The sequence below is a fragment of the Lepisosteus platostomus genome, chromosome 5 (assembly GCF_059453375.1).
Source record: "Lepisosteus platostomus isolate fLepPlt1 chromosome 5, fLepPlt1.hap1, whole genome shotgun sequence".
In the NCBI taxonomy this organism is placed as follows: domain Eukaryota; kingdom Metazoa; phylum Chordata; class Actinopteri; order Semionotiformes; family Lepisosteidae; genus Lepisosteus; species Lepisosteus platostomus.
The window spans coordinates 28,822,153-28,840,604 of record NC_142615.1 but is presented as its reverse complement, the minus strand read 5'-3'; the positions used below and the strand labels follow the sequence as shown (position 1 = coordinate 28,840,604).

At 41.7% G+C, this 18,452-nt stretch overlaps 1 protein-coding gene across 3 annotated transcripts; it reads left to right on the top strand.

Moving 5' to 3' along the window:
• The first annotated feature begins 1,107 nt into the window (after positions 1-1,107).
• On the top strand, positions 1,108-6,674 carry LOC148665494 (uncharacterized). Of its 3 annotated transcripts, none has more exons than XM_088631623.1 (4): positions 1,108-1,683; positions 3,386-3,927; positions 5,634-5,705; positions 5,809-6,674. In XM_088631623.1, exons 1-4 carry the CDS (start codon positions 1,296-1,298, stop codon positions 6,583-6,585), a joined length of 1,779 nt encoding a protein of 592 aa, XP_088487749.1. In that variant the 5' UTR covers positions 1,108-1,295; the 3' UTR covers positions 6,586-6,674. The 3 variants fall into 3 exon arrangements, with proteins under 3 accessions (XP_088487749.1, XP_088487752.1, XP_088487751.1); XM_088631626.1 differs by having other exon boundaries at positions 5,786-6,012; XM_088631625.1 differs by lacking the exon at positions 5,634-5,705.
• Positions 6,675-18,452: the final 11,778 nt, after the last annotated feature.

Here is an 18,452-nt window from a genome sequence, read left to right as displayed (position 1 = left end):
GATAGAGGTCCTGCAGGAGTACGACTTCAGTGTCGTGCACCGTGCGGGGTCTCGCCATCGCAATGCCGACGCTCTCTCGCGGTGCCCCTGTTAGGCCGCGGACTGCCACTACTGTGCCCGGCAGGAGCAGCGTGAGGGGGCTGTCCGCACCGTGGTGGAGGCGAGCACCGTGACCATGGCCAGGGAGGGGCCGCTGGGGGTGGGCCTGTCAGACCTGGCGCAGCGTCAGCAGCTGATCCTGACGTGGGGCCGGTGCTCCGTTGGAGGGCAGCAGGACTGCGGCCTACGCAATAGGGAGCTCGCCCCGCACCCAGAGTCCGTCAAGGCCCTCTGCGCCCTGTGGGAGACCTTGGAGGAAAAGGACGGGGTGCTGTGCCGGGGGTGGCGGGTACGGTGGCAGCTGGTGGTGCCTCAGTCGCTCCACGCGGCCAGCCGGGCGTGGGGCACTTCGGCGGTAAAAAAAACCCTGCAGCGTCTCCGAGGCCATTTTTATTGGGGTCTTTGCCACCGGGACGTGGAGCGGTATTGCCGAACGTGTGTGGTGTGTGTGGCGCAGAAGGGCCCCCCCAAACGCTCTCGGGCCCTCCTCCAACAACACCATGTGGGGGTTCCTATGGAGTGGGTGGGGGTGGACGTTTTGGGCCCATTTCCTCGCATCGAGGCCGGGAACCGCAAACATCTTGGTGGCCATGGACTATTTTATGAAGTGGCCGGAGGCCTATGCCCTCCCGGACCAGAGTGTCCCCCCGGTGGCCGATGCACTGCTGGAGGTGATGTTTTCCAGGCTGGGGGTGCCGGAGGAGTTACACAGTGACCAGGGGCGTAACTTTGAGTCCCAGGTCTCCACCAGCAAGTGCCAGCGCCTGGGGATCAATTCCATGCTGAAAAGAGAAGAAATAAAACACGTTTTCTTTCTTCCCTTTTCAGCATGGAATAAACGTATTACTTATTAATTAATATATGTGGCCCACGAGACTTGCTTTTAGCCATGGTTGCGGTCCAGTGGAAAAAAGGTTGAGAACCACCTGATAGCGATTCATACCTCTTAACTAGGTTTGCAGAAAAACTCTCAACACCACTCCTCAGTTGTTTTGTTTTCACAGCAGCGCAAGTGAATGACGTCATCATGATGCGCGGATGTGCGGAGCATTGAGCTCGTGGCAGTGATTGACTCAGCTACTGTAGATGAATATTAAAAAACAAAAATTGTTGTATTGAAAAATAACATTTCAACTCCTGCAGGCGCGGTCTTGTTTTGTTGCAGATCTGTGCAGACTCCGTAGGTCAGTAATAAGATGGCGAATTGTCTGTTAACTCTGCAAACCGAGCTTCACTCTTTCATGGAGGTTTTACTCAAATCGATCGTGTATGAAATTTCACAAGTTTTCCGAAACAGGATGTCGGACTCCGAGAACGAGTTTCAGGACAAACTCCGCAGCATCTCCCAGATCCTGGTGAGACGGGCCGTGTTTAAAATCACACAGTGTGTGGAGGAGAGTTTCGGGAGTGAAATGGCGCAGCTGAAGAAGGAAAACGAGAGCCTGAAGTGGAGATTGCAGCTGTGGGAGAAGGAGTCGGGAGCAGGGGGAGATCAGGGACAGACAGATCATGTTGGACACACACTCCCCTGTGAAGTCACTGCAGAAATAAAAGAAGAAATGGACACGAAACCGGAGCTGTCAGGTCCGTGTAGTGACTTGTATGAAGTCAGTGTGTGCGTGTTTAAAAACAGTGTATTTAACTTAATTACTGGTGAGAATATAGAGAGATGCAGAGTAATGTTTGAATGACTTGTGTGATGTAGCAACGTGATTCTTTGCTGGAAACTGAACTGTTGTTGTCTGTTATGATGCTGAAAACATCTGTTATACAGGGCTGAGAACGCCGTTTAGACTGCTTCGGTGTTGTTTAGTTATTAATCGAGACACTTCGTTCGGTAACTAGAGTAAATAAATGATACAATACTGTATTTACATCCCTTTTATATAGAATCACTTATTTAGTGTTTTTTTACCGTTGACAATCCTGCTTATTTCCTATTTTACTTAAAGTTATTAAGCTATGTTCAATACATGAGATGTCTCATCTCGATATTGTATAAAAACAAACAGATTTAGGGTGTTTGGAGACTTTATTAGAAGCACTTACACAATCTTGTAATATTTCATTTCTCATAATTGCTGTTAGTATTCTAAGGCAACAATACAGTCCACACTGTAAAGAGAGTTATTATATTAAATAATTTGTTTGCAATAATCCTGAAGTTGCTTGCAAAAAATAAATCGTTGTCCTTGATGTTAACACTTATGAAGGAATTGCATCTCGGATATCACACTTGTATTTCACACTGGTAGTAGATACGGAGGTCCTCATAGCTGACTGTCTTGTTAGGAACAGAGTTTAATTCCGGGATCATGAGACACACTGCCACACAATGACCAGTTCTGAAAAGTAACCTCTATTCTTTTGATACCTGTGGACTGCAGGATAAAGTAAATACCAGTGTGTCTCTAGAGCTCTGAACTAGTCTGTTTAGGTGCTATAATCTCCCTGTGGTATGAGGTGCAGGATAAAGTGAATATCAAGGTGTTTGAGGTTAGGAGACTGTTGTATTCAATGACCTTGGAGGTTTATTGTGTCTCTGGATTGTGGAGGGATTGAAAGGACAAACTGTTTCCCCAGGTTTACCTCTTGGTATTTGTGTGCTGCTCTGTTTATACAGTGTTATCCAGTTTGGATAATGGAGTTCCTTTTTCTGACCTCTTTAGAAAGACAAAGATATTTTAGCAGTAGCCAGCATCTATGAGTTATCTATCAAATTTAGCAATAATGCTAAATTTATTTCTAATTGCTCCAGTGAATATATTATCATTAGTTTTCTGACATATGCGGGTTACACGAATAGCTTAAGTATTTGTGCCTTTTTGCATGTTAACCAGATTTTTTCTTGTTAGTTAATATTTTTAGATGTTTTATATGTCTTAGAATATATGTTTTTCTAGAATTGGCGTTGCTGATTATCCTAATGCAATCGCAGATTGAAAATGTAAATTAATGTATATTGGTTTCAATATGTCCTTATATTTTTTAACAGTTTATGTGGTGATTGAATTTGAAATTGCAGTAAGTATGCAGTTTTCACAGTTTAACTCCAACTTGGATGTTGAAACATTGCTTTGCTATTTGTAATAATTTTTTACTTACAAATTACATTTTGTAATCAAGAATCTTGAAATATTTTATGAGAATTGTTAAGATTTATCGATTACATTTTTTTTCTGTTGTGTTTGATACTTTTTACTTTCTTTTTCTGTGGAGGTATCTAATCTTGGACTGTATTCAAAGCATGTTTTAAAGGTCCTGTTCTCTTGTCCTGTGATTGCAGGCTCAGAGGCCAGTGGTCTCCCTGACACTGGGGAAAGGGCTCCTCTTGAACAGCAGCACAGTGAGGAGGAGTGGAGCTTTAGTCTGATGCAGGAGACAGAGCTCACTGCCGGAGAAGGGAAAGAGACACTCAGTGAGCAGCACACAGAGAGCAGACAGTATGTCAAGGATCTGGACTCTGTGCCCATGATGAAGACACAGCCCGAGAAAGAGACAAATGGACTTTTAGTATCTGAAGATTTAACAGAAAAGGTCAATATTCTATACATTAAGACTATTACAATAAATTTTAATGAACAGGAATCTGTGTCTGCACAGAGGCTCAAAGAGGAGGAGCTGAACGAAGTGGATGAGTTTAATCTTACAGAGCAGGACATGGAGCCCCAGCTGATTGACCCTGAAGAGCAGCAGACTGATGTACCTGGTGAAGAGAACGGTACTAGGTTACTGCACACAGAGAAGAGTCAGGACAGGGAGGACTTTGAAAGGAGGAACAGCACCAAGATCAAAGACTCAGGAAGACTCAGTCAAGACCTTGCTCAGGTAACGTGCCAGAATTGTTATTAAAGGATAGACAGCAGCATTTTTGTCAGTTAAGCACCTTAGAAAGTCATTGCTATATGCATACAGCAAAGAGATTATCTGAAGGCAGTGTGGTAAAAGTTTTGTTAGGTCAGGTCATTTTAAAAAAGCATAAGCATGTTCACAGAGGGGAGAAACTATTCATCTGGGTGGAAAATGGAGTTGTGAGTGAAGGCAGTACTGCTACATAGGACTGGAAAAATGATAATGATGAAGCAGCACAACAGAGGTGCTCCGGCTTTGAATTGAAACAGGGCATAGGGAATGATTGGATTCCTGATTGATAATTAGAATGGATCACCTTCTGCTAATCCGGTCATAGTGAAGCTCTGGAAAACCCTGTTTCCCAGGGCAAGCAGGGACTGAGTGACCATTTACTGTGGTAAGTTAAATAAGAATATGAGTAATAGAACACAAATAAGAATATAAACTGAAGACAGGAGAAATGGCTAAAGCCAGCACAAAGGAAGAACTCATCAAAGCGATTTATAGGTTCTGGGAGGAAGTGCTGGCAAAACAAAGTTGAAACAATTTTAATAGGCTGTTTCATGTTCTTCCCAAGATTGTTGAGCACAGTGGGGGACATTCGGGAATTTCACAGATGCTTTTGTTCTTTCTTGCATTGTCAGATTGTAAATCAATAAAAGCATTTAATTAAACATGCGTTTGCGATTTTAATCCAAAATAAATGAAAATAGTGTGAAAATATCTTATCACCTCCTTGCCCCCTGTGGGTAATGGGGACTCTCCATTATAAACATAAATATAAAGCCCAAAAATAAACACACAGTAATAAATAACGTGTTCTACATTGACCTTTTTATTAAGTGATAGACAAAAATCCGGGCAGTGTCTTTCTCTGCAAGCCAGTCAAAGAAGTAAGTAGGTGACTCAAAGCTCGAAGCAACAATATTTAATACAGTGTGTATTCTCCTGTCACAGTGCAAAATAGAACAATTTAGAGTACATAATGTGGTTATGTATCGGGAATGTTTGCAAATGTTGTGATAATTGTACAATATACGCTTTTGGGAACACATTCGTTTTCGAGCAGGTAATTGCTCACTTCTGCTGATGTAGAGTGCTTTGTAATCTACATGCTCTCTCCACATAATTCTCCACAATGAAAATGTCTCAGAACTAGGCAGACTGTATAAATTATAAAGCAAAGGCTATGGAGAAAAAAAAATCACCACTGAAAGCAACTCTTTTGACATGTACAGTAAATGTGACACCTGTGGCACGTCGAGTGCATATCCTACAGTGTGAGGGCATTTGCAAGACTATTAAAAAAGATTGATCGAGTTAACAGTCTGGGTGTGGTGAGTTTTGACTGTTTCCTGTCAGTCTTGGGCGAAAGTAACCCATCTTTCATTGTAAGGTTCGCCTATTCTACTCTTACATGAGAATATATGAATACACCAAGGGATTCGGTTAAGTTGAGTTCCCTTTAAAAAAAATCTGCAAGCCTGCACTACAACAGCCATAGTATGGAGACAAAGACTTTTTTGTGGGAAGAGACGTGGTGCTTCAGCTGCCTTGGCTTGCAAAGTGCGAAGGGTAAGCAAATACAGCGGGCTTCATCTGAAATACCTGATTATGGTGCATAATACAAGGTATTATTGCTGTATTGAATTATACATTCTATTATAAATATTTCTTCACAGCCTGTTCTACATGAAAACCCTGCACATGTTAAACGATCTTCGGAGACTACCAGGACAGTAAAAAAGAAAGCGGTAAGACGGGTGAAAAGTAAAGTTTATTTTGACGTCTGTTCCGCATCTGCTGAATACTACTGTGTGACATTCTTTCTTAGATGTATTCTGTTATCTTGCACAGGCTGTGGGTCTCTGCTCTCAGCCGCTGGCCAGGGTGCCAGCCTGTGAAAGCAGCACCTGTGTGAAGACTGTTCAGCGGCAGCGGGAGCAGTCCGACTCATTGCTGGGAAAGGTTGGGAGGTTGGAAACACTCCTAAAGATGCAGAAGCAGGAGACAGTATGTTCCGGCAGTCAAATGCAAGGTCAGCTGCCTCTGAACAGACCTTCATCTCCTGATAAGTGCCCTTCCCCGCCACGCAGGTTGCTGTACCTGGCGGAATGCATATCTCCACACAGCCCTCCTCCCTCAGCAGAGCACACACCACCTCAAGACACTCCATCCAGGCCTCTCTGCTTACCTCCGCCCAGGAATTGGCTGGTCCTGTCCCCACTGTCTCTCTCCCCTCAGGAAGTACCATCTACACAGCCACAACAGAACTCACAGATGCCAATGCCACGAACAGTTCTCCCAGATATCCAACTTTTGCCCATCAGTCAAGAGAAGGAGGAGAGATTATACATGCAGTGCATCGGCATAGATGGGAAAGCCAGAGCCGACCGTTACGCTGCTCTTTTGTTTCGTAATTTTGTGACTTTTGAAATTTATTGGGGGTGGACCACATCTGTAAATTTCGATGGGTCCAGAGGTAAAAGCGCCTTGCCTTGCAATCTCCGGGAAAACATTATCGGCATGGTGAATCGGAGATTCTCAAAACTAAGTTTGTATGATTGGAAACGAATACGTGATCGGATCAACGAAATGCTTAGAAGAAAGAGGCGCTCTTTTCCTCTGGTTTAACAGTCTGTGCAGCAACAAAACAATCCGTTTAAACAAGAGAGTGTGGAGTTACTTTTTGTCAATGAAAAAATAAAGTATTTTTGTGTCGATTTAAGTGTCCTTGTTTCAGTTGGGTATGCATGATTACCATGAAACAACACGGGGTCATTGTTATTATTATCAAATCCCTCAACCCGTTCACTTGTGGTTATTTTGGAAACATTTTGGGCACTCTGAACGAGTTAAACTTTGGTACAGGACAAATAAATGTATTTCCCACAAGCTATACTGTAGTGGTTTTAAAATTATACAACATCGTGGTGTATGCATGTGGAACGTCTTTGTTCAAGTTTTAAAGCTACAGTACGGAAAAACAAGTGTTAAGAAAACAGGACATTTGAATGCTGGTTGCCTTATGTTAAAGAGCAACAATGACGACAGAGCATGCTATTGTAACTTTATCCCATCCCCTGAGCTTAACTGTCTATTTTCCATAACAAACAGTGGGGTGTAACACTTCTAACCTGTGAGAAGTACGGACCTGCATTACATAAAGTGGCTCCAATTGAATATGCTGTAGTAGTTAAAAGTTAATTCCAAGCTGAAAAGAAAAGACTCATCCTCTATAAATTGAAGGTTGTGAAAATGGCTGATGTTGAGACATAGGTTGCTGGTTCGGCACCAGTCTGCAAGTTGTTTTATCTCCTCCCTGTAGGCAGTCTCATCGTTGTCAGTGATCAGGCCCATGACTGTAGTATCGTCAGCATACTTAATGATGTGTTTGTGCTGAACTTGGCAGTACAGTTATGGGTGAACAGAGTAAAGCAGTGGGCTGAGCACACAGCCTTGAGGGGCACCGGTGTTAAGGCTGAGCATATTGGAGGTGAGGTTGCCAATCCTGACAGTCTGGGGTCTGCTTGTAAGGAAGTCTAGGATCCAGCTACTGAGGGTGGTATCTAGACCTAGAACCCAGAGTTTGGTGGCAAGTTTTATGGGTATGATGGTGTTAAATGCTGAGCTAAAGTCAATGAACAGCATTCTTGTATAGGTGTTCCTTTTATCCAGGTGAGTTGGTGTGGTGTGTAAAGCTATGGAGATTGCATCCTCTGTGGAGCGGTTTGTGCAATAGGCAAACTGGAGAGGATCAAGTGTTTTTGGAATGCTGGCTTTAATGTGTGGAAGAAGTAGTTTTTCAATGCACTTCATTATGATGGAGGTGAGTGCAATAGGGCGGTAGATGTTCAGGCATGTGGGTGCTGATTTTTTTGGTATTGGGACGATGGTGGTTGTCTTGAAACAGCTAGGTACAGTAGCCTGGGCCAAGGAAAGGTTGAAGATGTCAGTACAGACATCAGCTATCTGCCAGGCACATGTTCTGAGTACCAGGCCAGGGATACCGTCAGGTCCAGCAGCTTTTTGTGTGTTCACTCTACTTAGTGATTTCCAGACATCTAGCTTGGATAGTGTGGGGATGGGGTGGCAGGGGAGGCAGTGGTCCAGGTGGCTGGTTTTGAGTTTTGAGTTTCAAAGCATGCGTAAGAAAAGGATAAAACGTTATAACTTTTTATGAAGGACAGAATTTAAGCTTGATAATGTTAGAACAAGCACATTAAAACCAGAACCCATGTAAGTTACCAGGTTAAAGATTTTGATGCATAATATATTTATGCATAACTAAAATATGTATGATGAAGGTGGAGGGTTGTTTACTTTTGTCCAACTGAGCAATTTTGCTTTTATAAAATATTCAGAATTGTAAATGTTTAATGATTCACATGCTATAATACACAGTTTAAAATTCTTAAAAGTCTAAAGAGTATACAACTTAAATTCTTAATTGGAAAAAGATTGTCCCTCAGAAGTGACCGTGATTTGAAACCAGGCATTTTCTGGCTATAGCTCAAATACTGTATATGAAACGTTAAGCTTTATTAGCTCCACCTGGCAGTTTTACAAGGCGCTTCCGGATATTATTATCATATTTCAATTAACATGCAGTATGATGCACATATTACATTAGTTATTCTATTGATAAATGCACAATTTCAGTAGATATTGCTAAAAATATTTATGTATATTTTAACATTTTGGACATGTGGATCGCTATGGTAACCTTGTAGCCCATTTGGAAATTTACTGTGGATCTCCTCTTTGTAGGCTGACAAAAAATCTATAGATGGCAGGTATGTGTAACCATTAATTGTAAGGGAAAGGGGGAGCGGGTAACTGTATTCACACAGGACAGTAATCTTGAATATAGCTTCGATGAGTAAATGACCGAGGGGACAGAGGGGAGGTAGCAGTGTCTAGGGGGGTTAGTTATGTTAGGTGTATTGTTATTTACTACTACTACTACTGCAGTGGTAGATTAGTAGAGCTATAATTTTGCAACTTCCTGTGATGTAAGCCTTCATAAATTCTAATATTTGAACCACCTGGTGTGCAATTGTGCAAAGGATTATACTGTACCAAATAATGCAAGCTAAAAAATCAAAAATATTTTTAAAATTGGAACAAATCTCTATGCATGAAATATCAGCAGAAATCAATATACTACTGTCCATTTATTGTATTGTATAGTTACACAAATAACAGTTATGCTGCATTTTTTTAATTGACAGAATCTATTTCGGATGGACACAGTAGTTCATTAGATGAAGAAGAACCACAGATATACACAGAACCAATAAGTACGGTGTTCCCTTTTGTGGAAGACCAATAATAACAAAATACATGTAACACCAGAGTGGAAAGGATCTCATCTTCAAGCAACTTGTGTTAGCAGTCCAATACAGTACTTCAGTACTCTAGTTGAGATAACATACTTGAAGATATAGTACAGCAGTCCAATCTCTTTGCATGCCAGAATGACCTCAGCTCTCCACTGCAGCTGGATATCAAAGAATTGGATCAGTTTTTAGCACATGCTTTTATATGTCCCTCATGGCCATGCCTGCCACAAGGAAATAATGGGGATACAAATTCAACATTCCATAGGTTGCAGATGTGATGTCACTACAGCGCTGGGAGGTCATCAAAAACAATCTCCACTTCATAAAATACCAGTTGATAACACTGACTGCTTCCTCAAAATAAGGCAAGTATTTGACCAAAAAAGGGGCAAGTTGAACAAGGTATGATAGGAAATGTGCCTGTTTGTGGATGAGAAAGTGATTCCATTTAAAGGAAGGAGCAGTCAGAAACAGTTCGTCACTAAAAACCTCAAAAAGTGGGGTTACAAAATGTTCTGCCTTGCTGGAGTGAGTGGCATCATCTATGAATGGAGTTTTGCACAGGGCAAGCAGACCATCCAGCGGATTGGCCCTCAGTTGGCACAAGTGCAGGTGTGGTCAAGCTGTTTGCCCAGACTATACCCCTCACTGCAATTACCAGCTTTTGCTCAACAGCCTGTGCCAAACTAAGATTTGAATGAAGAAGTATTGCCTGCGCATATTTTTCCACTTGATGCCTGGCTGTTATACTGTCGGGCCAGCAGTGATTGTGGCATCGAAAAGAAACATCAGCTCTCCCCCTTCGACTTCAAGTGTGACGTGGCACAGTCCCTCTGCTGGGCAGGCAAAGTCAAAGAGAGAATCAGGCTGAGTGGAAGTGGGGAGAGACCGACAGAAGAACAGAAAGTTCCAGACACTGCCCAACCTGGACTGCAGAAAGGACATGTACAATCACTGGCCAACGTATGAGGAAAAGGCACAGTGCTGCAAGAATGGAGGGTGTCAAAAACTGACAAAAGTCAAGTGTCAGAAATGTGTGACATTCTGTGTTTTGTATCCTTCAGGAATTGATTTATGGACTTTTATAAGTAAGCAGACCTGAGTATGTGGTGAATGACTGTGCAAAGCAATGGCAAGTATGTTCAGTGTTTACATTTTTCCAATATTTTTCCAGTTGTTAATATTAGTTTGTATCATCCACCATTTTTTGAATGTTTCTGAAAAGTAACTGATGTAATGGGAAAAAAATACTTTAAACATGCATTTTATGACATTCAGGACAAATTGCTGTCCCTTTAGGCAATGTAAAACAATTTTCTTTTTAGATTTGTCATTGAGGTAACCACTCAGTAAATGTAAAAATAATTTGTTTTTAAAATGCATCATTTAATTTATTGCTGAAATGAATTATTGAAATGTTATTAAGGTTTCACTTTTAACTTATAACTATTAGTTTCATATTATTTTTTATTTAGTGTTGCTTATAAACTGTCCAACCATTATGGTATAGTGTATATTTGAACATACATGTTTATATTTTAATAAAATGTACAATTGTCCCTAGAAATAGAAACAAACATTGATTAAATTTATGTTTCTGGGACCTAATTCATGGTTGCATTTTTTGGGGGGGTGTGTTTTGAGGTGCATACACCAGTAAGATGTTAAGATGGTCAAGGATGAACAGGAAGTTTCTTTAAAATTCGAGTCCACTACCCTGAGATTAAGGTCTAACAAACTGAGCTAGTCAGGCTCTGACAACAGCAATAAGGACTGTGATGCACCAGGAGTATTAGTGTTATTAAAACACGTAATTACCTCGAAGAGAGATTTTATCAGTTGCATGCAATTAATACTTTCGACTTTTTCTATGATATTAGAAATATTAAATGTTTTCTAAAGAAGATCTCATGAAGTATTGCCAGGACCTGCCACAGTTCAGTTCAGTTTATTGTCATATGCACAAGTATAATGAAATGTAGTTCAGGTGGGTAGCTGCGTCAGCATGCGTAGGCTGCAAAGGAACAAGTAATAGGTTTATTCCATGCTGAAAAAAAGAAGAAAGAGAACACAACGTTTCGGCCGTGGAGCCTTCTTCAGGTGTGAGAGAGACAGGGCAGTAGGCAAAGGTAAAGTAGCGGGAGAACAAAGGTTGAGAGGGAGGAGGAGTGAGAGGCGGGAGCAGGGGACAGAAAGAGAGGCCAATCAAGAGGTGTGAAGTCAGAATGGGTGCAGAGAGGTGTGAAATGAAACTTCCAATGAATGGAGAAAATTTAAAAGAACAGTAATCTGTCGTTAAGGGAAGGGAGAATGTGTGATCCTAGCTGCAGAATAATTTTAGTTTCGGTGGTCTTTCTGATGTATGAGTTCGGAAAACCGTCTTTGAGAACACAGACGGAGAGATTAGAGTGGTCGTGGCCGTCAGAGGTGAAATGAGAAACAATGGGCTTGGAGAGATCTTTAATCTTCACAGCCCTGACGTGTTCTCTGAAGCGGTCTCCGAGTCTCCTTCCTGTTTCCCCAATGTAGATGGCTGGGCATTTACTGCAAGAGATACAGTAAATAAGGTTGCTGGAGGTACAAGATGCTGTCTGGGTGATCCGGAATTGTCCTGAGGGGCCTTGAATGAGTGTGGTGGTGGCTGTGTACTTGCAGGTGATACAGCGAGCTCTTTTGCAAGGGAAAGTGCCTGGTGTGGATGGTTGCTGAGGGCGGTCAAGGGAGCTGTGGACAAGGAGGTTATGCAGATTAGGTGGTCGGCGATATGAGATGATAGGGCGATCAGAAAAGAGGGCCCCAATGGAGGGATCATCCTGTAGGATGGAAAAGTTCTGGTTAATGGTCCTGGGGATAGGAAGTGTGTTAGGGTGGTAAGGAAGCACCAAAGGAATGCGGTTGTTACGGCGGGAGTTCCTGATCGGGTTGATGGTCCGGGGGGTTGATGGTCTGACTGTGTCCTGCTCCTTTGATGAAGGATTTCCCACAACAGTCAGGGTAGAAGAAAGCTTTCCATGTACCCTCACAGTCTGTGGTCTGCCAGTCAGGAAATCCATAATCCACCTGCATAGAGAGGTGTTGATGCCCAGGTCATTAAACTTCCAGACCAGTCTGGAACGAACTAAAGTGTTAAATGCTGAGCTGTAGTCAATGAATAGCGTTCCGACATACAGTATGTGTCATTATCATCCAAATGAGCCAGGCAGTGTGAAGAACCAGGGAAATAGCCTCATCAGTGGACCTGTCATGCTGGTATGCAAACAGCAGGGTGTCTAAGCACTCAGGTACCATTGTATTAATGTGTCATGAGCAGCCTTTCAAAGCATTTCATTATGGTGGATGTGAGCGCTACCAGTCTGTAATCATTAAAACAGATCGCAGTATTTTTCTTTGGCACTGGAATAATGATAGTTTTCTTAGAACACACCAGAACAGGAGATTGTAAAAGTAAAAGCCAACTGGTCTACACAGGACTTAAGGACCCGTCCAGGAATGCTGTCAGGACCGTCAACCTTTCATGTGTTCACCTGTCTGAAAGTTCCCCTAACTTCAGCCTCCGTGACAGACACGCCTGTATCATCAGCAGCCGGGAGCACCAGCACCAGAAATAGAAATCTTTCAGTGGATGTAACACTGCTTACTTTGGCTTTATGGTTTGTTATTGTGCTTATTTTGACTTTATAGTGTGTTACCTGTCTTTATGGTTTGTTATAATTTAAGAAGGACACAATGAGAAACTGATTACGTCTTCAGATTTTAAAAAGGACACATCCACGAAGTATTTAGACGTGTTAGTTAAACCTCTTTTTTAAGAACATGCAGTTGCTTGCTAATGTTAGCTTTTTAAGGCTACACCTGGAGCTCTTCTGATTAGGGTATCATAATATTGGTGCCAAATTTAATTTTCCTGTTCACACAAACGCACAGAACATACTGGCATTAAATGCAAAATCGCCCCCCACCTGGGCAGCAGAGAAACAAAATTGCAGACATTGTTATCCTCGCACCAGTAACAGAACGCTTAAACTCAGCAGACAGGGGTGACTGGAGGTCAAAGTCACTGTATGCGGTCACGTGATCACCTGAAAAAAAAGGCAATGGTACAAAACGGCAAGAATGACGCACTAACGAGTGAGGTGGGTTTCACCATTTGTGGAGTTTGTAGAGGGTTAACTTCACAGAGCAACAGAGTCATGTCGAGGTTGTGACTCTCACCTTGAGCAGCTTGCTTTTCTGTCTGGAGAGGTGGACACTGTTTTGTATTTTTGTATTTGGTTGGTGGTAAATATCCTGTCCGGAATATTAGGGCTATAGGTGGTCTGAAGATGTAGAAAAGACAACAGTGGAGACAGTGTGTCTACTCTCTGTGTGAGAGCCAGGTAATAAGAACAATCTGTGGTCTGGGAAGAAGAGATTCGCTTTGGAAAAGCGGAGGTCCTCACTGGAAAGAATCTTCAGATCCAGAGATGTTTTCACATTTGCAAATTAAGGAGAATCGCAGGAAATTCACCGAGTGTATCGTTTTCACTTAGACTGAGAGTCAGCTACGCTAAAAGACAGACAGTTTCAGTGTTTGAGGTATCCCATAGTTTCAGTCATACATGGCGAGGAGATGTGAAATGTGTGGTATAAAAATCTAGTTTGTAAATAGGCGTGCCATGCTCAGCTCTCTTCAGTCCCCTCAGATGAGCCTCGTGCAGTACTTACACCTCCTCCAGCAGTGTGTGACCTTGTGTACAACAGTAGGGTGTCTGACTCCAAATCAGAAGGCTGTGTGTTCAAATCACGTCAACAAAACAATTTCTGGTTCTGGAAATCACACGGTCCATTCTTACAAGCCTGCTGAACTTGTGTCTGTTCCTTCTCATCGGAACCTGGCGAGGATTTCTTCCACAAGTTACCTGTCAGAAATCACAGTGCAGAATGAATTAAAAAATCCCGCCGATCTCGGCTGCGTTGATTCTTTCATTCAAAATGGAAGCGAATCATTTTAAAAACAGCACCCATGATGTTCAAACCGATTTTGTTACACAGAAGACTGACACAGCTTAACGTTCTGAATCTCTTTTTCTCTTGGTTTTATTTAATTTTAAGCACTGGGATACAGGGATGCTGTTCACGAGCCAATAGCCTTTAAACTACAACACCCACAATGCCTCGACTAAGTGTTTTACACACTAGGCGGGTCCTCTGACCTTTCCCAGCCTTGCTTTGGGTTGTGAAACCTTTTTTATTTTTTTAATGATTTTTATCACCATTAGACGTGCAATACACTGGGATAGTGGGGTCTTCTTCATGACTCAATAGCTTTTTAAGCACAACACCCACAATGCTGCAACTTAGTGTTTTACAAACTAGGCAGGCCTGATCACCTTTCACAGCATTGCTTTGGGTTGTGAAACTTGTATTTATTTTTTTATGATGTTTTCAATACGGCACCATTAGACAGGCAGTACATGGGGATAGGGGGTGCTCTTCACAAGTCAAAGCTTTTGCACAACCATTATGCTATAACCGAGGCTTTTACACACTACGCTCGCCCTCTGGCCCATCACAACCTTGCTTTGTTTTGTGCAGCCTTTCTTTTAGATACCTGGCTATTTTTTCAGATACCTGGATATGTACATTTTGCAAACCCTGGTCTGATCAGGGGATGGTATGCACACTGTCACAGTGGTAGGTTTTGCAAGCAGGAAATGTAGATATAAATTTGAAAGAAACAAAGGATGATAAACAGCATAGTTCAGTGGAAGGACTGATTAAGGACTGATTAAGGATTAAGGATGTTAATCTGCTGGAGTATTGGTTCTGTAAAATAGGGAAAATGAATCCAACAGCAATACAAAAAGGAAACACAGAAGTGTTTATCAATAAATCCAATCTTTTTTAATTGTTGTATTCCTTATTACATGCATGCACAACCATTGCAACAATGGAAATCAGATGCGACAGATTTGATGATAAAATATGTATGCAATTCGGTGTTATATCCAGTAATATGAAAACAAAGTGGGAAATATCATGTCTTCAGGGATGATGTTAAAGACCATGTTGTTTGGTATGTTGGAGCCAGAAATGTTTGGATTAATAAAAACAATAAAGCCTTGTGAAAGTACCCCAAAATGTGTTTCAGTTGTACAGACAGAACAACATTTGTTGTTGTAAAAAAACATCCCTAGCCATAATTTGTTTGCTATAGATATGTTCCCAAAAAGGAATATAAAAAGCCATTTGATTCAAAGAGCTTTGTCAAAATCTATGGATACTTTGCCCTTGAGCTGTGAAGCTTTTAGATTCTTTGGGTCCTTTAAACAGACCTCTCAACTGTGTAGGAGCACCCATTATTTAAAAGATTTCAAAAACTATAGCTTTCATAAAACTGTGAGAGTATCTTCAAGCATTTCTCTTCATAGTACTTTACAGTTAGTTTAAACTACTAAGTTTAATACAGACAGCAAGGGGCAGTTCTTTAGCCAGTTGTGGGTCAACTTCAACAACTGTCCAACTGTATTTTTGATAATTTTACTTGGGATTCTTTAATAAAAATCAGGATAAGGTCCTCAGATTAATGGAGTTTATATAACGAAAGTTCAGGAGGGATGACAACAACCATGCTCAATTGTTCCCAGCTGTCAGTAATTAGCAATCCCACTTCCACCTCTGTAGTGACCCCTTGGTTACCCGGCGTGGGGGTTCTGGCCTCCTCGTCGTATGGCAAGGAGGTCGGCCCTCAGCCAAGCGGGTTAAGCCAAATATCAGCTCCATAGTAGTTAATTACGCTTCGATCTTGGGCATTGTCATTGCTAATGAAATATATTATTAACTACTACATTAGCTAGATTGAGTGAATGGACTCCTGCTGTTTGTAACCTTTCTAATGGCTTTAGATTCCAGGCACTATTGATAAGTAAACAGCCACCCCATACTGCACAGCACAGCATAATAGCTACGTTTGAAAATCAAGAAAATAGGAAAGAAAAGTACATATTTTCTCAGGATAAGTCCCCTCAGAAAGAAACCTAAGTACCAGTTTCAATATGCCCCGAAAAACAGTATGTCTTGCATAAGTGTTAACTTTCAGAACCAATGTGAAACTGAAATAAAGCACACGAAACCCAGAAATTACTGGAAGCCACTTATTAACTATTGTCAGATAAACAATAGTTGGGCCAAAATATCATTGGGCCAAAAAAAGTTCGTCATAACGTCAGAGTCCCTTTTTAATGTGGCTGATCACACTGTTAACATCACAGTAACAGTGAAAAATATTGTACAGTAACTCTGCAAAAAGTTTCACCCTGACCTTAATGTTGATTTTCATTGAAAGCGGGTGCCTAGAGTTTCTTGTCCCCAAAGCTAATTAAGAATGTCCACTCCATATTTAGAAAGCTCAAAGAATCTAACTGTTCTACTGTTCTGACTAGAACACAGAAACACAATAACATCATCCAAGTCCTGTCTTCACTGCACTGGTTTCCCATATGATACCATATACATCTCAAGTCTTTTTTACTCACATACAAAGATTGCTTAGGCTCCTGAGTGACCTTTTGCTTCCGTAAGCATCAATAAGACTGCTCTGGTCAAAGGATGCTGTACTGTATATCTCAAAACCCATCAAATTAACAGAAATGTGCAGGTGACAGAGCTTTCAGTCATAGAGCCCTTAAACTGGGGAATGACTTACCGAACCTTGTTAAAGTATGCCCAATATGCGTCAGCCTCTTTATCAAAGCTGAAGACACATCTCTTTAGTCTTTCTAATCCTGACTACCCAAAACCCCTGCCCCAGCTGAACAGCCACCAAAACCAAGAGTTTTCAAGTGTGGAGGCATATTACCACATTCATATTTGCCCTAATCATTTTTTAACCCCCTTCCCGCCTCTCTTCTGTCATCACGGTGCCTTTAGTAGGCACTGAGCTCCACCCCCAATGACAAGGACTGCTCCTGGATTTATAAAGCGCTGGCCCCAGTGGATATGAATCCCTACCAAACCAAGATCTCTGACAACACAAACCAGTGGATAGGACACATTTGATCTCAGATAATATCTTAATTACTGTGGCACTCTCGGGTTCACGTGAGTATGCGCCCTCGTCAATGCTGCCTCATGTCGGCCCCCCACCGCTGGGGACTCAAATCCGGGCCTCTGGCATCACTCAACAGGGACCCAGCCAGTTGAGCTAAAGGGAAATCTCCCTTCAGCCCGACGGTTGCAATCCCTGCTATTCACAGGGAAGGGCGGTGATGTCACCGCGCTGGTAAGCTGGCTCATACAACCTGCAATGTCCGCCATATGTGTTACAATACAATTCACTCTGTCTCACCATGCATGGCTGTGCATTTGAACTGTTTCTAATAACTGCTTGTCATACACAGCCAGGACCTGAAGAGAAGGTCAACCTCCAGAGATGTATTTTTCTCCTTTGGAGTTTATTGTTTTTCTCTCCCTCATGCTTGATGGTAACACAGTCACATTATCAATACTGCACACCACAAGACATACAGAATACATTTGCTGTGGTAAATTAGTACCATGTATCATGTTAAATCACTTCTTCTAAACAACATTAGCTGGTGCAAGTTTTTCCCATGAAAAAAAAAAATTGTCTCTGCTAAAGGCCGATTGGATTTGTCACCGAAACCTTAACCCTCTTTGTATTTGCAGGAAATGCGAGTGTATTGCGTGTCCAACAACAACAAGTAAACAGTTGAGTACCTAAGTCAATATCACTGGGAATTTCCAATGATGCCCAATATTGCAATTTCCCAGAAAACCATATTCACCAATTGAAAATGATCTTCAAATGGCTGGCGGGAGACATCATGTATACTCCATTGTATCCTCTGCTGAAATGTTTTTAAAATACAACACAGATTTGTTTGAGGACTTGACAAGCTTTATTATGTAAGCACTGTGAAGTTTGGTTTTGATATTTACCTTAATTTTAATATAAATGTAAACATAAATGCTATACAATCTATAGTAATTTTTAAATATTTAAGTTGACGATGCAAAGGTGGGTATTATATCTTGTGAAACATCCAAGACAACTGTTAAATATGCCGGTATTTGAATAATATTGTTGATAAAGTTTCCATTGTAATTTGCGTGCAAATATAACGTCCCTGGAAGAGAGATTCTATCAGTTGCATG

Coding starts and splice junctions, on each gene's coding strand:
- LOC148665494 (XM_088631623.1), top strand. CDS start 1,296: ATGGCGAATTGTCTGTTAACTCTGCAAACCGAGCTTCACTCTTTCATG. Junction 1,684..3,385: donor CACGAAACCGGAGCTGTCAG/GTCCGTGTAGTG, acceptor CTGTGATTGCAG/GCTCAGAGGCCAGTGGTCTC. Junction 3,928..5,633: donor TCAGTCAAGACCTTGCTCAG/GTAACGTGCCAG, acceptor ATTTCTTCACAG/CCTGTTCTACATGAAAACCC.